The sequence below is a fragment of the Microcaecilia unicolor genome, unplaced genomic scaffold, assembly GCF_901765095.1.
Source record: "Microcaecilia unicolor unplaced genomic scaffold, aMicUni1.1, whole genome shotgun sequence".
Classification (NCBI taxonomy): Eukaryota; Metazoa; Chordata; class Amphibia; order Gymnophiona; family Siphonopidae; genus Microcaecilia; species Microcaecilia unicolor.
In genome coordinates, this window is record NW_021963139.1 from 24,825 (window position 1) to 44,760 (window position 19,936).

The following is a 19,936-nucleotide window of genomic DNA, read 5'->3' on the forward strand; positions in this document are numbered from 1 at the left end:
CAAATACCTGGCAAGATCCCAAAAAGTACAATACATTTTATGCTGCTTATCCCAGAAATAAACAGTGTATTTTCCCTAACTCCATTTTAATAATGGTCTATGGCCTTTTCCTTTAGGATGCTTGCCAAACTTTTTTAAAACCCCGCTAAGCTAACCACCTTTACCACATTCTCTGGCAACGAATTCCAGAGTTTAATTACACGTTGAGTGAAGAAACTTTTTCTCCAATTTGTTTTAAAGTTACTATTTTGTAGCTTCATCGAATGATCCCTAGGCCTAGTATTTTGGGAAAGAGTAAACAGACGATTCATGTCTACCCGTTCTACTCCACTCATTATTTTATAGCCCTCTATCATATCTCTCCTCAACCGTCGTTTCCCTTTGTCCACTTTGGGAATTGAGAGATTTATGGAGCTATGTAGGATTTGATAACCTTTTCTTTTTCTGTCTTTTGACTCAGGAAAACTGGCTCTTGAGAAAAGGTATTGGTGAGCTTGGGGAAGAGGTGGAGTATGACGAAGAGCTGTATGTAACTGGAAACATGGCCATTTGGAGCAAAGGAAGTAAGAACCAGGCTTCTGCTGTGTATAAGGCTTTCACCGTGGACAGCCCAGTATTACAGGTATAGTGAGCTGAAAGATGTTAATATATCTGCATTGCTATTCTTATTGGTCTGTTGTGTTTTCCAGAAATTTCTCACATTCTGCTGTGAACCTGTTGAAATACTGATCTTAGTTTATTCCTCCTAATTGGTCAAAGCCATTTAGTGACTTGCATTTCTTGATTGGGAGCCTGCTTAGGTTTTTTTTTTTTGGCGGGGGTGGGGTGGGCGGTGAGTATTATCATAGGTCATTTAACACATGTTGTGTAACAGAAAGATACAAGATAGGGTTGACCAGGCCAAGTTCTGTAAACTAGTGTGATTCAAAGTACAGTAAAGCATGCAAATGTTTGTGTATATATTTACACAGTGCAATCCACTTAAGTGCAAGGGTCTGGGACTAAAGAAATACATGCAGTTAACCGGAGTGTGCACTTAACCGTTGTGACCCAAAGAAGCTTGACATCTGATAAACACATGCACAGTACTGTTTATTATATGTACAGTATACAGTCTCCGTTAACTGACGTTATACAGTCTCCGTTAACTGACATTAGGCTTACTTGAAGTAATCGGTCATATTCCTCTGTACACTCTTGTGTCTGTGAGTTCCATAGACTACGTCTGCCAGACGGTAAAAACTGTCCTAGCACTGACATCCAGTGGCCTCCATATAGGCCCGCACGATGTTGAGACTCTCCAGCGCTCTTGCAAAAGTGACAGGAGGTTGAATTTCGTCAACATGTGCCTCCCTGCTCATTTCATCATCAGCCGATGCCTGCGTGTAGGCGCATATCTCGACATCAGTGCTGTCGTCAGCTGTTCGTAGATCGTAATCAACAGCTACGTAGTGATGAAACTCCTCTTCAGTAACACCGGCTGGGATGTCAATAGCCTGTTCATCTGACGCGTTTGCAACAGCTGCATCTGTTTCGTCCCTCTCCACATCCTTAACAAAGCTTGCCCGCTTGTAGCAGTTCACAATGGTTGCCTGTGTAACATGATTCCAGGCTTCTTTCTGCATATGTAGGGAATCCAACAGTGATAGATTACAAGCCAGTTCAACAGCACGTTTATCCTTGCCAGTCTGGTCATCCATAATGCTCATCAGACGACGTAGCCTTGAGTGAAGTTCCACATGCAGTCCCTACAGTTGTCCCTGTTGAGCTGGTGGTTTCCGGTCTTGGGGACTTAAGACCAGCTGGTGTTGTGGACGGTTCAAGCCAGGAGTCTGACTTGGTGGCATCTCCCTGCGCACGATCAAACGGGGTTGCTCTTTTGTTGAGAATCGAGGCTTCCTGGTGCATCAGCAGATTGGAACTTTGAGTTATCCGGAAAGCTCTAATAGCCTTTGCGCATCATCTTCGTGGGAGGCTGGTGCGTGTGCTCTTTGACAATGTCACAATTATTAGGGGAAGGCTGTTTTTTTCCCCCTGTAGATGTGTGTTCCTTTTACATCTCTTATACCTCCTTTGGCTATTTCTATGTTTTGAGTAGCAAAACCTTTATTTTTATGTTATTGTAATTTCACATGCAGTTTGTATGTTAATGTTTTTAATTGTATGCATTTAAATTTGATATTTTATTCTGTCATATACTTTTGAATTAGATATTGATTTTATTATTTTTTATAATATATATTTTTATTTATAATTGTATTTTACTAATTTTAACTAGGATATCATTGTTTGCTGATTTTTATCATGTTGATTAATTAGACATATTTTATCTGTTTCTCATTAGTTCCTAACCCCTGACACAGCTGTAGAGCGAAACGTGGCCACGTCAGGTGATTGTATCAATAAATTCACTCAGCATTTCTGTATACTTGGTCTGCTTTTTGTTTGCTGTTACATTGGTGTGCAGTTTATCGCCTCTCTTGTCTGCTTCTTTTTTGGAAAGACTGCATTTTACCTCATTTCTACACAGTGGGGCTCTCCGGTTTTGGACCTCATGGCATCCAGACTCAATGCACAAGTACACAGATTCTACAGCCGCTTCAGGGAGAGACCCCCTAGGAATGGATGCATTGCTACAGCCTTGGCCATCGGACGGCCTCCTTTAAATGTTTTCTCTGAGGCTTCTCGTGGAAAGGATGTTGCGCAAGCTTGCATGTCATCCTGGGAAGGTCGTTCTTGTAGCTCTAGACTGGCTCTGCGCTTGACTCTTCCTCTACAGACAGGCTTATTGCACCAAAGTCCAGTATTTGTGGAGGATCCTTCCCGCTTTGGTCTTATGGCATGGTTCTTGAGAGAGCGTGATTGAGGAAGAAGGGTTATACGGATGATGTTATTACTAACTTGCTGCAAGCCTGAAAGTGGTCCATTTCTTCTTGTAGAGTGTGGAGAACTTTTGAGAGCTGGTCTGCACAGAATGTGTTTCTCCATTTTGTACTTCCTTGTCTCAAATTTTATCCTTCCTTCAGGAGGTATTCAGAAAAGGCTTAGCTCTGAATTAGCTCAAGTTTCAGGTGGCAGCGTTGGCGTGTTTTAGGGGCTAAATACAGAATGCCTCATTGGCTGCTCACACTGATATAGTGCGATTCCTCGAGGGAGTCACTCAATCTGCATCCCCCCTCTCCTCAATATTTGTCCTCGGTGGAGTCTTCATGTGATTCTTAAGGCTCTTCAGTCAGCCCCCTTTGAGCCTCTTCATTCGGCAGCTATCAAAGATCTTACTTTAAAGGCAGTATTTCTAGTTGCCATTTTGTAGGTACAGAGAGTTTCAGAGCTTCAAGCTTTCTTGCAGGGATCCCTTTATCCACTTTTCTGACTCGAGAGTTTCCATATGGACAGTTTGTCCTTTTAGATTGTTTCTTCCTTCTGCAGAATATGCTTCCCTGCGACTGTTGAATGTGAAGCCCGTACTTAGCGCTATCTTACCGCTACCAACAATTTCAGGTGATGTGATCATCTTTTTATCCTCTTTGTGGGACCTTGGAAGGGTTTTGCTGTCCTCCAAAGCGACAGTGGCTTGATGGCTTAAGGAGGCTATTTCTTTGGCTTACATTCTGAGGGGTAGATCTTCTCCCATGCACGTCAAGGCTCATTCTACCAGGTCTTTGGTGACTTCTTTGGCAGAGTCTAGAGCAGTTTTATTGGCAGAGATCTGTTGGTCAGCAATGTGGTCGTCTTCTTATTTCTTTGTTAAGCATTACTACTACTACTACTACTCAACATTTTATGTGTCTGTTCAAGCAGATGCTTCCTTTGGGGCCACATTTCTCACTGCAGGGATATCGCAGTCCCTCCCCTCTTAAGGATCCCATTTGTCTGGACTGATTCTGGACATAATGGAAGGAAAAATTAGTTAATTAGCTGATAATTTTTCTTTTCTTTAATCCCAAAGGATCAGTCCAGAGCCCGGCCTTCTGTGATGGTTTCGGTTTTTCCGGGTTCTGTGTAATTTCGGTTTTTTTTTGTGTTGTTTAGGTTCTGTTATTTCTAAGACACGAGTTATGCCTTTTATTTCTTAGTTCTTTTTGTATCTAGAGTCTGGAAGTCACTCTCACTCTGAAGTTATCAAATACTGGCTTGGTTTCTAAGTGTAGGGGCTTATGAGGTACAACTCAGAGTTCTTTATTTCCACCTGCTGGCGGATGGTTACAACCCATTTGTCTAGACTGATCCTTTGGGACTAACGGAAAGAAAATGTTCCTTATTGATGCTGTTAGCATAAGTAAAGATTAGTGCTAATCAAGGCTGTCTGCACCAGGTAAAGGACAGCATCCATCAATTCTTACTTCATGTTTATCGAGCAGACTTCACCGTGGACCAGGTCTCTGTAGGCTCTTGTGGGGTGGCAGTTGTCCCATTGCAGTACTAGGGACTGATGTTTTGGCCTCTGCTTGGCAGGCAGCTATGGCCCTTTCCTGCTGTGCCTATAAGATAGCTCTAGAACATTTAATTTGTCTGAAGTGGTCTGGCAAAGATGAAGAGCAAGGTTGGATTATGCTTAGCTGCTAATTGCTTTTTTTAAAAGACAGTATAGAGCTCAAATGAATTTCTCTTCACAGTTACAAGACTAGCACACAGCTTCTGTCCCTAATTCTCCTAGGGAAAATGCAGCAAATGGTTTAGTAAGTCTCTTTTATGCTTCAATACACAGCATACATTTGCTTCCACAAGCACCCTCAGACTGCAAAAGTCTTTTTTGTTGTTGTTTTTTTTTGTCCAAAGTTTTTACCTGAGAAACTTTCAGAGTTGCAGCACCTTCTGTTCCTAACCAACCAACCTTGACAAAACTGTCTCTTACATGGCAAATAAAATGTTGTTCTGCAGCCCCCCCCCCAGCCAGTTTCCTGCCATTGCAAAGTCAGTTTCAGTGTCCTCTGTGTTGTGCAGGGGGCTCCTGTTTTGCTCTACAACAAGCAGAGAACCAAAATCTAGCAGTTCATTTTTGCATAGTTTAGAATTATAATTTCTCCATGATATAAATTTTCAGCAGTAACTTTACACTCTACTTTGTAAGCACCCATGCACACACCTTGATAGAGCTTCTGATGTGTATATTATTCAGCTTGCCAGCAAATGTATTTGATAAACACTATACTGCAACAATGAAGCCCTGCACACATAATTTATTAATTTTTCAAGCTTTCTACAATATTGCTTAGTAAAGGTCCGCTCCTTGTGGAAGGCTTGATGAGTAGAATAGGGACAAACAGTCTCTAGCTTTTCATAAGAATACTGATAGACTTTCTGACTGTATCAGGCTAAATATGGAAGCCAAACAGTTTAGCTCACTCCATTTGTTGGCAGGACTCGAGGAAAGGCAATTTATCAAGTATACTTGAAACTCCTGATTAATGTGTCCTCTTCCTCTAGTTTTTCAAGTTTTATTCTTGTTAACTGGAACCCTTCCTTGTTTGGTTTTCATCTCAAAGACCTTATCCAGCAATTAAGCAACTTCATAGGGAGTTTTTGATTGGTGAACCATGAGACTGATTTTTGTTTCCCTTTTCTTAGGCTCTTTGGTGCGACTTCACTATATCACAAGATAAATCTGAAAAAGCAGAAGGTGAGTTGAATTCTGTTGTACATGACCTTGTTATATAAGGAAAGATTCTGTATGGGTAGACCTGTATTAGCTATAATGGACAAAAGCTGAAGACCCTCAAAGCTGAGCTTGGAAAGTGTTCTTTATAGTACTTACCCCATTTGATAAAATGGCAATAGCCACATACACTGTGGCCCAAAATCCCAATTGGTAACCAGAAATTTCACAAGAGTAGCTCTCCTCCAGGATCCCTCTTATATTCCAGCTATGTAGAATCTTGAGAACCCACTGCCTTGTGGTTTTTGAGGTTCTACATAGGGAAATATGAGTGTTTCCTTCTGGAATTTTTGTTTTTGTTTTTTACATTTAATTTATTGACATTTTAAACCAAGCATTAAACATTTGTACAGAAAAGTGACATTTTCCAGCAAATAAAATATATAAATACTATTATTACAAAAGGTATGTCATTACAGAAATGTCAGTCAAATCCACATTAGAGAGATCCAAGAGATAAACTAGATAATTATACCTGACATGTCTTCAGGGTATAGAAATAATTGAAAAAGAGCTAACAACCATGGGGGGGGGGGGGGGGTCCATCTATATCTCCCCACCATATGTTTCATTGCCAGGAATGGAGTTAGATGAGATGGTTAAAAAAAAGACATATTTAATAGACTGATACCTAACTATGCATTTACAAAGATATCTCATATGAAAGGTACCACCAATCTGAAGCACCCCTACGACTTTTCTGAGTAGCTCTATAAACATCTGGAAGAATTTGGATTATAAATCCCCAAAAGGTCTTACTCCTGTTTTTAAACAACTTTATTATTATACAAATCTTGTCTGGTGCCAACACCCAGTGGCAACCAGAGTTGATGCTATTGCTAAGTCTGTATCTGATGACTCCAAGACAGCAAAAATATCTAAAGAAGCATCATTCTGTTCTATGTTTTGCTGACCCTACAAAGACTTTTATGGTAAGTAGTAAGGTAGGGGAAAAAGTTGGAATATTTTCTTCAGCAACTCACAAATTCTTCTTAAAATAGCGCTTAAACATATCTTTAGGCGTTTTAGGTGTTACAGCAAAAACTCGAGGGAAAGTTCAGGAAGCGAAGATTATTACTCTGAATACTGTTATCAAAAGATTCAGCCTTACTCCTTAAACTCATAACATCTTTAATGATAGTAGTCTGGACTACTATCTCAGTCAAGTCATTCTCTAATTTTTCAACACAAGTAGTTAAAAGTTTTAAACTTGGAATCAGTTTTAAACATTTTCCCTTCACATTTCATAAGTCTTTTCTCCAAACTCTGAACTTGCCCAGATCTGCTGTTAATGACCATAAAGTATCCAGGGTTACCTCCGTTGGCTTGGTCAAAAGAAATTTGGAACTTGTACAGCAGATACCTGTGGTGATGAAGACACTCCATCCAACTCACTTCTGGAAGCTTCCAACTGTCCAGCTAAAGATGCCATTGCCACAGTAGCAACCACTGGAGAACACATCGACACCAAAGCCAAAAAAATTACTTTAAACTTTATACTTGGTGTATAGTCAAATGACTATCTTATGTTATTACTGTCTTGCAAGTGTCTTGTTATGCTACCAGTCTCTTGTCTACGGGATACTGCCAGTTTTTGTTAAATTAACAGGCATGATACTATTAACTGTATTGTATTTTTTTTTGGCTAAACACTTGTTTCCTCTTTACTGCAACTGGTGTTGGGCAGTGTTGCCGTGAACCTTCATTTATAATTCCCTGGTGTATTTTTCCTTTTATTTATAACCTCCATGTATTCTAGCTCAGTGTTTCCCAATTCTGGTCCTGGAGTGCCTCTTGCCAGTCAGGTTTTCAGGATATTCACAATGAATATGCATGAAAGAGATTTGCATATTATAGAGTCAGTGTATGCAAATCAAGTTCATGCATACTCATTGTGGATATCCTGAAAACCTCACTGGCAAGGGGTACTCTAGGACTGGACTAGCCATTGATGCCACAGATGGCGGTGCCCTACAAACCTAATGCTCATGAATTTGTTGTCCAACAAGTAACTGTCACCATTGAGCAGTGGCTGGAACTCCTTCCATTCCCTGTCTCCCTGCCAGGGGCTCCATCCACATATCCCCAGCTCGGGAAGCTGAAGCCAAGCCTAGAAGTTGAATGTGGGTCCTTCACATGATGGTACCCAGCATTACTACTGAAATACCACAACAGCCCTAGTTCTTTATTTCTAAAACAACCCTTTACCATCCTGAGGCTCTACGCCTTCTAGATAGATGTGCTATTGATGATGATGTCACAAAATCTTCCTGTGACAAGTGGATACTCATGAAGAGTACTGAAGTCACTCTTGTTTTCCGTTGGTGAACCACTGTTTGACAGTTTAAAAAAATGTAGAATGGTTGGGGTCCAATTTTAGGAATGCTCAAGAGTCCAATATTCAAAAGCATTTATGTGATTGGCAATAAGTGCTGACGTTTATTCAATTTCATAATATATATGCAGCCAAGATTCACTTGTAAAGGAATGAAAGAAAGATGAAAGGTAATCCATAAGTTGAACTGCAACTATGCGTTGCATGACCTTTATCAATAGAGGGATGGATGCTATTGGCCTGTAGTTGGTGACCTTGTTTATTGAGGCCGATAGATTCTTTGGAATAGGGGTTAATATAATGGATCCCTTATTTTCTGGGAATAATCCGTAAGTCAACAGAAAAGATATATTTGTTTTAAGGAGATCAATGAATGATTAGGGGCAGCTTTTAGAAGATAACTTGGACAAGCGTCTAAGGTGCAATGTGAGGAGGAGTACCTTTAATAGGATTGATCTATGTCCTGAGAGGATAATTTGAAGTAGGACCAAGTTCTGTCAGCTGTTACTCCTCCGCGTGAATTTTGTTGTTTCATCAAAGTGGACTTGGAATTATTAAGCTTTAGAACACCACTGCTAGTCTTTAGTTTTTTCTGGTCAAAGTGGCAAACTGTTCTGCAGTGGGTGCAGCATCGTTGGCTTTAGATAGATCCTTGGTGTTTAAGAGGATGTTATTTATTTTAAACACTTCTAGCCCACCTGTGGCTTAGTAAAGGACCCCCACAGTTATTTTCACTATGCAGTCACAAAAAAATGACTTTTTTTTTTTAATTGCCTGTTTTGAGGGGGAGGGGAACAACACAGCAGTGTATATAATGCTAATCAATAGTGGAACTCAAACCCACAATGTCAGGTTCACAGACAGCTATTGTAACCAGGACTTGAACCAATAAAATTAGGTTCATAGGCAGTTGCTTTAACCTTTGGGTCATAACTCTCCATGCCTGAAAACGCTAGAACCCTGTTTTTTTTTTTCAAATACATCTTAAATCCTTGGTGCCCACGAGCTATAATGGATTAAATGAGTGAAATGTGTAATTAAGAGGATCACCTAAACAAAGAAATAAACAATTAAGTGGACATATAACCATATAAATATATAAAAAATGAATGAAATGGTGATAAATAAGGGGCCCTTTTACTAAGCCGCAGTAAGCCTACATGCACTAAAAAAGTACTATCGAGGGGCGTGCTGCAGTACGGGAGGTGTGCCTGTGCTAATCGGGTACTGCAGGCACATTACTGCATGCTACCTGATTAGCACAGAAATATTTTGGGAGCCCTTACAGTCACCTAAATAGGTGGTGGTAAGGGCTCCTGATGGTAATGGCTATGCCAGTGGCTCCCAGACTGTATGCCACGGCACCCTGGCAGCTTCCAGAGTTCTTCTGATTAGTCTTGGTTCTTTCTACAGGGTTACACTGGAAAGGATCTCTTAGGCTATTCTAGTTTCTCTTGCTGTCTCTTTTTTTTTTTTTTCTTCTTCTTTTGAGTGATTTAATTTCGTAGTCTCACCCTATGTTGGGGACACTGCTTTGCTATAGCCCATTGGTCTGGACTGGTCTGTTAGGATGCCAAGGAAGGAAATGTTATGTCTTACCTGATAACTTTCTTTCCATTAGTACTATTAGACAAGTCCAGAATCCATCCCTGGTTGATTATTTTGGTTATAAGCTATATTTTTCAGATATCACTGAATTCTGCTTTTAAGTTTTTCTAACCTATTGTATGTTGCACGTCTCCTGAATCAGTGAAATATCTGCATATCAGTAGAGTATATGTTGCAGTGGCTAGTAAGGTTATGACCTGATCGAGATATTTGGTCTCAAAGTTTCAATATTAGCAATCAGACAGATTTTGATTACCATTACTTGGTTATTTGAAATACTGAACGTTCTCTGCTGCATGTTACCTTAAGGGGCAAACCATTTAAACTATTTTCAATCTCTGTCACCATCTGCTGGTTGATGGACACTATCCATTGGTCTGGACCTGTCTGATAGGACTAAAGGAAAGAAACACAACTTTTCCATTTAACCAGTCTAATTTTATATGTTCAATCAGAATGAAGAAATAGCAGGAATAACTTAAATAGACAAGTTATCAATTTAAAATGATGCCAGCATTTTTAGCAATCAAGCATGAACACATAGCCTTGCTCGAAATCTGCATAAAATTCAGATAAAAATGTCCATATAATTTTTGTGTGTTAGCAGTCCCGCTGAATATGACCTCTCTGTTCAGTATTTTTCCCCAGGATCAACCAGCTGATTTTACTGGTTAACCTAACAGAACATTTTTATAATACTGTGCAGCAGGGGCAGACTGACAGTGATTTGGGCCCCAGGCAATAAAGGTCATGGGTCCTTAACCATCTATCAAAACTGATTTAACTAGATGGAAGCTAGAGGAAAGTAGGGCCCCTAGAGGGGCCCTCATTCTCTGCCCTGTTGTTACAATGGTCTGTCCACCCTACTGTGCAGTACTCCCCCCTCCCTCCCTTACTTAGCTTCTCCTTCGTGCGGCCTGGCTGACAAACATTTCTACAGACAACACTGCTGTTTTATTTATTGTGTGATAGCAGAAGGAAGGAAAAGTAGGGCTCTGCAAGAGCATTACTGTGGCATAATAGTTGGGTAGCTTGAATGTTTCTTTTATATTTTTCTCCTGTTTACAGGTCCTGTCAAAGTAGAAAAATGTGTTTGTGTACTGCAGAGCTCCTGCATAAACATCCATAGCACTGATGGAAAGGATTATATTGTTCCTTTGCCTTTTCAGGTAACATGCATTTCTCTTTTCATTATTCTCAACAGCAAGCTTGCCTTTTGTAGGGCCATAAGGACTTTGATAGGGAAATTTGGATTTGTTGTTGCTGCTTTCTATTTTTTTCAGTCTAAATGGCAAACATTTTAATGTGTGCAAATGCATAGTAATGCAAATATGGGAAGTAATCCTTACTATATGTAGATAGTAAAAGATGTTTGAGTTACAATGGACAACGCACTGGAATCCTGAGCTCAGTGTGTGGCAGTGGTCAAAAAAGCATGTTTCCAATTTCTTTGTCAGCAAGTAGAATGGACCACCAAAACTGTTCAAATTCCTAGAAGATTATTATTATTATTTATTACATTTGTACCCCACATTATCCCACCTATTTGCAGGCTCAATGTGGCTTACATAGTGTAGTTATGACATAATCATGACAGGATCTTGTATACAATTAGTATAAGCAGAAGATATATGAGGAATTAGAGAAGTAGATAGGGTTTAACATAGATTAACATCATTATTTTTTTTTTGTTTGTTTTGTTACATTTGTACCCTGCGCTTTCCCACTCATAGCAGGCTCAATGGAGGGTTAAGTGACTTGCCCAGAGTCACAAGGAGCTGCCTGTGCCGGGAATCGAACTCACTTCCTCAGTTCCCCAGGACCAAAATCCATCACCCTAACCACTAGGCCACTCCTCCATTCCAGATAGCAGTATTATTTAATTGCAGTTCTGATACATGCATTTGTATTGCACGGCACAGCAGGATAGACAGTCCCCCTTGAGTAAATAACATCTCAGTTGAGATTCTGAGAGAAATTTATAGTCGGAAAGAATGCACTATTGAATTTTGATAATAAAAAGAATTTGCCGTACTAACACACAATCCTAGAAAATTTGTTTTTATGGCAAGGTGATGCAAAACTGTTCCACAGCACTATACTTGGGAACAACATCTTAATGATCAGTGCCTTCTGCTGCTGTTTTTTCTCCTTTACCACTATTTCTGGTTTCCTTGCATCCAGCATTTTATCAGTTGGAATGGGAATGTTCCAAATGATCATAATTTCTTCATTCTCCATAATTCTCTTTGGTCATGATCCCAGTGTTTTTTTCCCGGTACAGCAGTGTTGAAATGTTTACAAAATTTGAAGAGTCTCCAACATAGAGGCAGCATCCTACCACAATAGCACCAAGTAGCAAAACAAGAATGCCTACAGTATGGCAGAAGCCAGTTTATTAAAAAAGAAATGGACACAGCTGCATTTTGGCAAATGCTTCTTCAGGGTTATAATCATAAATCTAGAAAACAAGTACAAACACATACATATATATATTATAAAAACAAAAATTATATAATAAATGAAAAGTGGACTGGACTGCACAACATATATAGCTCGATGATGGTAAATCTCTATGTTGAAAGATGGTAAAAATAAATTTTAGCAAATCCACAATGGTTGAATTTCAGCATACCTACTTTGTGCTACACCAGGGTGTAACTAAGTAACTCTACAGTTGGATTAATTCAACAAGGTGATGATATGTGACAGCCTCTGAGAAACGGTGACTAAAGTAGTGAATCCAAAGAATTGAGAATGACCAATTTTTTTCCAAGGAAGGGTTCTAGTTAACAAGAATAAAACTTGAAAAACTAGAGGACGAGGACACATTAATCAGGAGGTTCAAGTATACTTGATAAATTGCCTTTCCTCGATGACTGACTGGCTCATCCTTCTCTCTCTTATGGTCTATCCAACACTCTTCTTCATTTTAAGAGATCTGGGAGATAATATGGGCAGGAACAGGAGCCATCCCCACTTGCCCCTGCCTGGTAGCCTGCCAGCTTTAAAATCCCTAGCGGTAGTCTTATAGTATTACTACTTAGGGATAAGATTGCCCTTCATATAGCAATGGAAAAAAATGGGCTCACCAGCCCAAATTAGAGGACCCCAGGGACCCTTATTTGGCAATTTTGGTTTTGTTTTGCAGCCTGAGCTATATTTACTTTTTCAGCAAAAATAGATCCACTGAGCTGCTTTCATGTGCTTTTTTTTTTTTTAATATATTTTTATGCCTTAATGAGCCACTTAGCATGATTTTGTATTGCAGCAGCTCTTTAATATGAAATTTTATATAAATTTTCATGCAGAGCAGACTGCTCAAAAGTTTACTATTGCAAAGTGTAGTTTTACATTTTAATTGTACAAAAGTGCACTTGGAGGTGTATTTTCAAAGCACTTAGACTTACAAAGTTCCATAGGTTACTATCCGCCTTATTTTCGAAAGTGATGGGCGCCCAGATTTTTACCCAAATTGGGAGATGGGCGCCTTTCTCCCGTGAGCGCCCAAATCAGTATAATTGAAAGCCGATTTTGGGCGTCTTCAACTGCAATCTGTTGCGGAAACGGGCAAAGTTGACTGGGAGCGTGTCGGAGGTGTGGTGAAGGCGGGACTGGGGTGTGGTTTTCGGCTGAGGACTGATGGGCGCCCTCGGCCGATAATCAACAAAGAAAGGTGTGTTTACCGCAAATTTGTGTTATTTTTTTGGACCATTTTTTTTCACGAACAAGTACCCTAAATGACCACATGACTACCGGAGGGAATCAGGGATGATCACCCCTGACTCCCCCAGTGGTCACTAACCCCTCTCCCACCATAAAATAACAAACTTTAAGAACTTTTTTTTCCAGCCTATATGCCACCCTCAAATGCCATACCCAGCTCCATCACAGCAGTATGCAGGTCCCTGGAGCAGTTGTTAGTGGGTGCAGTGGACTTCAGGCAGGTGGACCCAGGCCCATCCCCCCCCACCTGTTACACTTGTGCTGGTAAATGGGAGCCCTCAAAACAGCCCCCAAAACCCACTGTACCCACATGTAGGTGCCCCCCTTCAGCCATAAGGTCTATGGTAATGGTGTAGATTTGTGGGTAGTGGGTTTTGGGGGGGGGGGGATTTGAGGGGCTCAGCACCCAAGGGGTGGGAGCTATGGACTTGGGAGGTATTTAATTTTTTTTTTTTTTTTTTTACTTTTTACAAGTGCCCCCTAGGGTGCCTGGTTGGTGTCCTGGCATGTGAGGGGGACCAGTGCACTACGAATCCTGGCCCCTCCCATGACCCAATGCCTTGAATTTGTTCGTTTTTGAGCTGGGCGCCTTCGGTTTCCATTATCGCTGGAAAACGAAACCGCCCAGCTCAAATCTGCACAAATCCGATGCATTTGCCCGGCACAAACCGTATTATCGAAAAAAAAAGATGGACGCCCATTTTTTTTTTGAAAATACAGTCTGTCCCGCCCCTTCACGTACCCGTTCTCGGACATAGACGCCCATGGAGATGGGCGTTTGCGTTCGATTATGCCCGTCCACATAACTTTGTAAGTCTAAGTGCTTTGAAAATGAGTCCATTGGTGTAATATATAGCACAGAATGCCTGAACTTTGCACAATTCAAAGCATTTTGTGGTTTGTGTTTTTTTTTTTCTGTGATGTGTATTTTTGCAAAGTTACTTTATACCTTTTAGTACATAGGACCACAGGTCCTGGGCTTTCAGATGGTTAGGAATAGGCTGCAGTTGGTGGTGGTTCAGTTGTCAGAGTATAGATAGCTGAATAAATGAAGACTGCTTGGTAACTTGCCTTACTGTCAGTAACTGTCTTGTAATATGCTTCAGGTGCTTATTTAGATTGTAAGCCTTTTGGGGACAGGGAAATAGCTACTATTCCTTAATATAACTCATCTTGAGCTACTACTGAAAAATGCATGAGCTTAATCCAAGATCCCTAGATAAGGGGAAAGGGAAATGGGACTTGATATACCGCCTTTCTGAGGTTTTTGCAACTCCTTTCAAAGCGGTTTACATATATTCAGGTACTTATTTTGTACCAGGGGCAATGGAGGGTTAAGTGACTTGCTCAGAGTCACAAGGAGCTGCAGTGAGAATCGAACTCAGTTCCCCAGGATAAAAGTCTATTGCAGTAACCACTAGGCTACTCCTCCACCATAAGTTCCCTAGATAAGTTTTTAGAGTGCTAGGGAAGAGCCAGCTGTTTTGGTCTGATAGGCATCAATGGCATAGGAAAGGTGCACTAGGAAAATTCAGGAGAATACATTTAGGTTGTTGGGCAGGAAACTAAAATTCAGGAAGTGCAGGGTGGCATGTTCAGAAATGTCCCCTCGCTTGCCCAGTTCCATATGGAGTACCGTAGAGGCAAGCCAACCTCTGCATACTCCATGCTGAATTCAGTGCAGGGACCAGGAAGAAACAGCAACAGCCGTGTGGGTTGCAAGGAGGGCATGGCAGCACAGGTATGTGACCCTTTGTATCATAATGAAATTTGCAGGACAGGCAGTGCTGTTTCTATGGTCTCATGACAGCAAGATGGCTGCAGTATCGGCATCTTCCCACACAGTTGAAGAAAGACGCAAGTAAGGTAGTATCAGGGAGCACCTATTCCTATTGTTAAGGCAGCTTCTGAGGCCCACCTGGGAGCTGAACAGCTGCACCTGAATCATCATGCTCCACTGTGAAGCCAGCTGGTCTCTTTTGCTGCTTGTTTTCTTGAACTGCCATTTGGGAACCATATAAATGCATCCAGAGGGCTCTTCCCTACTAGCTTCTGTTCTAATTTTATCCATTATTTGGGGATGTCCTTCCCTGACCCTGGTAATGCTCAGAGTTGTACTGCCTGATAGTATAGCAGCAGGTCTGGAACACCCTTGCCCCCCTCCATTCTCCCGTTACATAGAATCCTAAGTATAGGAATGAGGTGAAGGATATCAGTCCCCATGAGACGGAGAGGAGATTTGTCACTACTAGGACCCCTGATAAACCAGCAGGCTGCTCTTTTTGTGGATTTTGAACCATTTTATGATCAGCAAGCCATTTACTGATTGAGGTCAGATGATTCTGAAGAGGAGTGATAGATGGGGAATATGGATCTGTAGGAAAGAGGAGTAGAATGTCGTCAGCATAAAAGTAACTAGAGATTCCTGAGGATTGGATGAGAGTGGCAAGGGGACTGAGAAAAAGGTTGAAAAGAAGAGGGTATAGTATAGAACCCAGTGGAACCTCACATGGATATGGGTGAGAAGAGGACATGGAGGAATCAGTTACAACCTCATATGATCAGTTTGTGAGAAAAGAAGAGAGAACAGTACTTTAGAAACCAAGGGGCTCTTTTACATAGTAGATGACGACAGAAAAAGACCTACACGGTCCATCCAGTCTGCCCAAGATAAACTCATATGTGTAAACCTTACCTTGATTTGTACCTGTCTTTTTCAGGGCACAGACCGTATAAGTCTGCCCAGCAGTATTCCCCGCCTCCCAACCACCAGTCCCGTCTCCCATCACCGGCTCTGGCACAGACCGTATAAGTCTGCACTCCACTATCCACACCTCCCAACCACCAACCCCTCTTCTCCCCACCTGCGCCTACTTGCACACAATGACTGTCAGTTTGGAATTACCACACGGCTACTGCGTGGCCCGGGCAGTAATTTAATTTTTATTTTCCAGTGTGCGGTGCTTCAGGGTGGTAAAAGCGAAATACGAAATAAGCGAAATATGAAAGCGCCAGGCCTCTAAAACTACACTGGCTCCCACTAAAAGAATTGAGTTCAAAGTCTGCACCCTGGTCCACAAAATCATTCATGGAGACGCTCCAACCTATATGTCAGACCTAATAGACCTGCCTAGCAGGAATGCAAAAAGATCATCGCACACATTCCTCAATCTCCATTATCCTAATTGTAAAGGATTAAAGTACAAATCCACATACGCGACCAGTTTCTCATACATCTGCACGCAGTTATGGAACGCACTACCGAAGGCCATAAAAACAACACAAGACCTACCCATCTTCCGAAGGCTACTGAAAACAGATCTTTTCAAGAAGGCTTACCACAAACATCCATCTTAGACACTAAATAATAAAATTATACACGATGTATACAAAACCGATCTCTTATCACATAGAAGACTAACCTCCCTGATATTAACAATCAAGCAATACCACCCTAAACTTTAAACTAAATAAGATCTATTTACAATGACCTAATGTATGTTACAAGCCAACCTATTGTTCAGGAGCCTCATACAATACCATTATCTATTCTTCTTTACCTATATATATGTACACGATGTATATATATATATGCCATGATCTGCTTCATATATGTTATGCTCCATGTATGTTACCTTGTATATATGCACCTTAACGTAATACCATATGTAACTCAGTTACCCGGAAATGGCATTCACCATTACGGCAAATGTAAGCCACATTGAGCCTGCAAATAGGTGGGAAAATGTGGGATACAAATGCTACAAATATAATAATAATAATAATTGTACGCTTGTAGACCTTTACTGCCTGGTTAACGCTAAGTCAATGGGTGGCGGTAAGGTCTCAGACCCAAAATGGACTTGCACCAATTTTCATTTTCTGCATGTCCGTTTTTGGACAAATAAAAAAAAAAAAAAAAAGGCATTTTTTACAGGTGCACTGAAAAATGGATCTTCATGCATCCAAAACACAGGACTACACTAGCGCAAGCCATTTTTCAGTGCACCTTAGTAAAAGGACCCACAAGAGAAGAAAGGCTCGATAACAAAGTAAATGTAGGCTTTTGCAGGGGCCTGGGGAAAGAGGGAACTGGAGATAGAGATGGAGCTGTGCAAAGCAAGAGAGCTGGGATCCTCACTTGGAAGAGATTCAAAGAGAGAGAGAGAAAAAGCTGAGGTGGGGTCTGAGCCTGGAGGGGCACAGTGTAAGAGAGAGAGAAAGCTGGGGAAGAGGGAAATCCTTTGTGTGGATTGGGGATGGATTAAGCTGAAGGGAAAAGAGAAATGGAGCAGTTAAGATTGGGATTGATGTTGGAGAGGGAGGTGTGGATACTGCACAGAAATTTAAAAAAAAATTCTGCATCTTTGAATAACATTTTTATTTTAAATTATGATGTAAAGATAGTGATTATATTGTGTTATGAGGGCAAATAAACTTTGCAAAATTGGATTTTATTTTGCGCATAATTTCCCTAAGAGTGTAGGATAGACTCATGAGGGATTCTTGAGATAATCCGCCACATGTATCCCCTCTGTACTGATTTCCAGCTTCTCCAGAATTTAGGAGAAAGCCACAGGTATATGTTGGTGCAATCTTCGCAAGGTAAGGTAATACTTATATAAAACTTTGTAATTGTTCACTGTCAGAATAGAAATTTGAAGATTTTCCTCATTGAGAAAATAAAATTTTTTAAAAATGTTTGTTCTTTTTATTCTTTGTCCCTGTTCCCTTTCTTACTGTCTGACTTGTAGGTAGCAAATGTATGGCCAACAAAATATGGCTTGTTGTTTGAGCGCAGCAGCTCTTCACATGAACTTCCTCCAAGTCCTCCAAGGTATTTGCCAAAACATGTTTATCTGATTTAAAATTTTTTATTTTCCTTTATATGTGAGGAAGAATTCCAACTCTGCTTTCTTTACTCCCCCCCCCCCCAAAAGAAAATTCCATGGTGACCCTGTAGCCCACTTTATACTCCTTTCCACTCCCCCTCCAAAAAAAAAAATACAGGGTGGCCTTGTATTTATACCTCTATTTTATTCTGCTTCCCTATGAAAATTGCCCTTGTAGCCCAGCTGGCCCCCTTGCACTCCGCCCCCACTTCTTCATCCTAGAAATCCATGCTTATCCTTAGACGCCCTTGTTCCCTGCCCCCTCCAGTTTTCTTGATTGCTGTCCTTCACTCAGCTCTAAAAGTAGGAGTGATGTCCAGTCGCGCCTGCCTCTGATACTTCTGTCATTGTAAATGGCAGGTGCCATTTTGAAAGATGACAGTGCTGGAGGCAGGTGCAATTGGACACTGCTGCTTCCTTTAGAGGTGGGTGGTGAAATAAGGGGTGTCCAGGAGAGGTTGGATGGGGGGGAAAGCTGGGGAGGCATTCAGTAAAAGAATTATTGAAACTTGAGTAAAACCATCCCATCCCTTGGATGCCAGTGTGCCAACATATAAAATCACACCTTTTTAAAACTGAGTCCTAACATTGAAACTTTAGTCTCTGACTCAGGTAGAAAAAATGCTCCTCCTCACCTTTGCCTAGTTTCTAGTCCATCTCCAGACACCTGGAGAGAAAACCAAGTGTCCACAGCCCTTTGAAATACTACAAAGTTGTGCACCAGTTGGATTTTGTTTTCGTACATTAAATGTTTATAAATTTCATAGTGTTGAGGCATCACAGCTGATGGCTCTCTACCAAGCAACCTCAGTCTGCAGGAAACCTGTAGAATTGCAAGAAAGATCTATTAAGGCAAATTTTTCTTGGCTGACAATTGGGTCAGCCCTGTGAAATACACAGGTTTGTTTTTATAAAGTGCCTTTATAAATCAAAGTCAGGAGTTAAACCGAATCCACCATCTCATTGGTAACCAGTGAAACAGATGATTATGAGATAAAAGAACTCGTACCAGAAAGCGTATATAAATAGCGAGGAGTGGAGAAAGGAACGACAATCAAGCATAAATCATTCAGTAAAAAAAAAAATCAGTAAAGAATATCCTATATAATAATTCTCACCTCCAACGTTCTGAGGCTGCCTGGAACCGTGGTTTCCGGCCAGAGCTGCTCAGGAAAGTGGAGTAGATAAAAGTGACATCATTCCTGAAGTGCCACTGATTGGCTGCTATGACATGCTGCAGGACATTCAATAGACAGGAGTGGAAGTGAACAAAGCAAGTCTATGGTAAGCAAGGAAGCCCATTGGTTAATCTGATTACACTCCCCAAAGCAGCCGTCATTCCTATACACTAAAAAAAAAAAAAAAGGAAACCTAGGAGCTGCTTCTCATTGCTGTTTTTACAGCTGTTTCCACTGGACAAAAGGAGGGGGGAGACACACAGACCCTGCAACTGGGAAAAGGGGAGGGGGGACCCTGCAACTGGGAAAAAGGGAGGGGGGACCCTGCAACTGGGAAAAAATGGAGGGGGGACCCTACAACAGGAAGGGAGGGAGGGGCGGGCACCCCTGCAAATGGGAGACATACCGGGGGGGGGGGCAACCCTGGAACTGGGAGAGAGGGGGGACCCTGGCACATACTCTCATTCTCACACACACACTCGCACCCAATCTCACTCTCTCTCTGTCACACACACACACTCGCACATTTCACACTCTCTCA

At 41.2% G+C, this 19,936-nt stretch overlaps 1 protein-coding gene across 1 annotated transcript in view; it reads left to right on the plus strand.

Moving 5' to 3' along the window:
* The window catches only part of LOC115458998 (anaphase-promoting complex subunit 1-like), a gene marked incomplete at its 3' end in the record, with an annotated part of 157,761 nt that overhangs the window by 5,436 nt on the left and 132,389 nt on the right, over positions 1-19,936 (plus strand). The window contains 4 exon segments of the mRNA XM_030188858.1: positions 461-622; positions 5,569-5,620; positions 10,668-10,768; positions 18,080-18,162. Of these exon segments, the coding sequence (XP_030044718.1) occupies positions 461-622; positions 5,569-5,620; positions 10,668-10,768; positions 18,080-18,162 (398 nt within the window).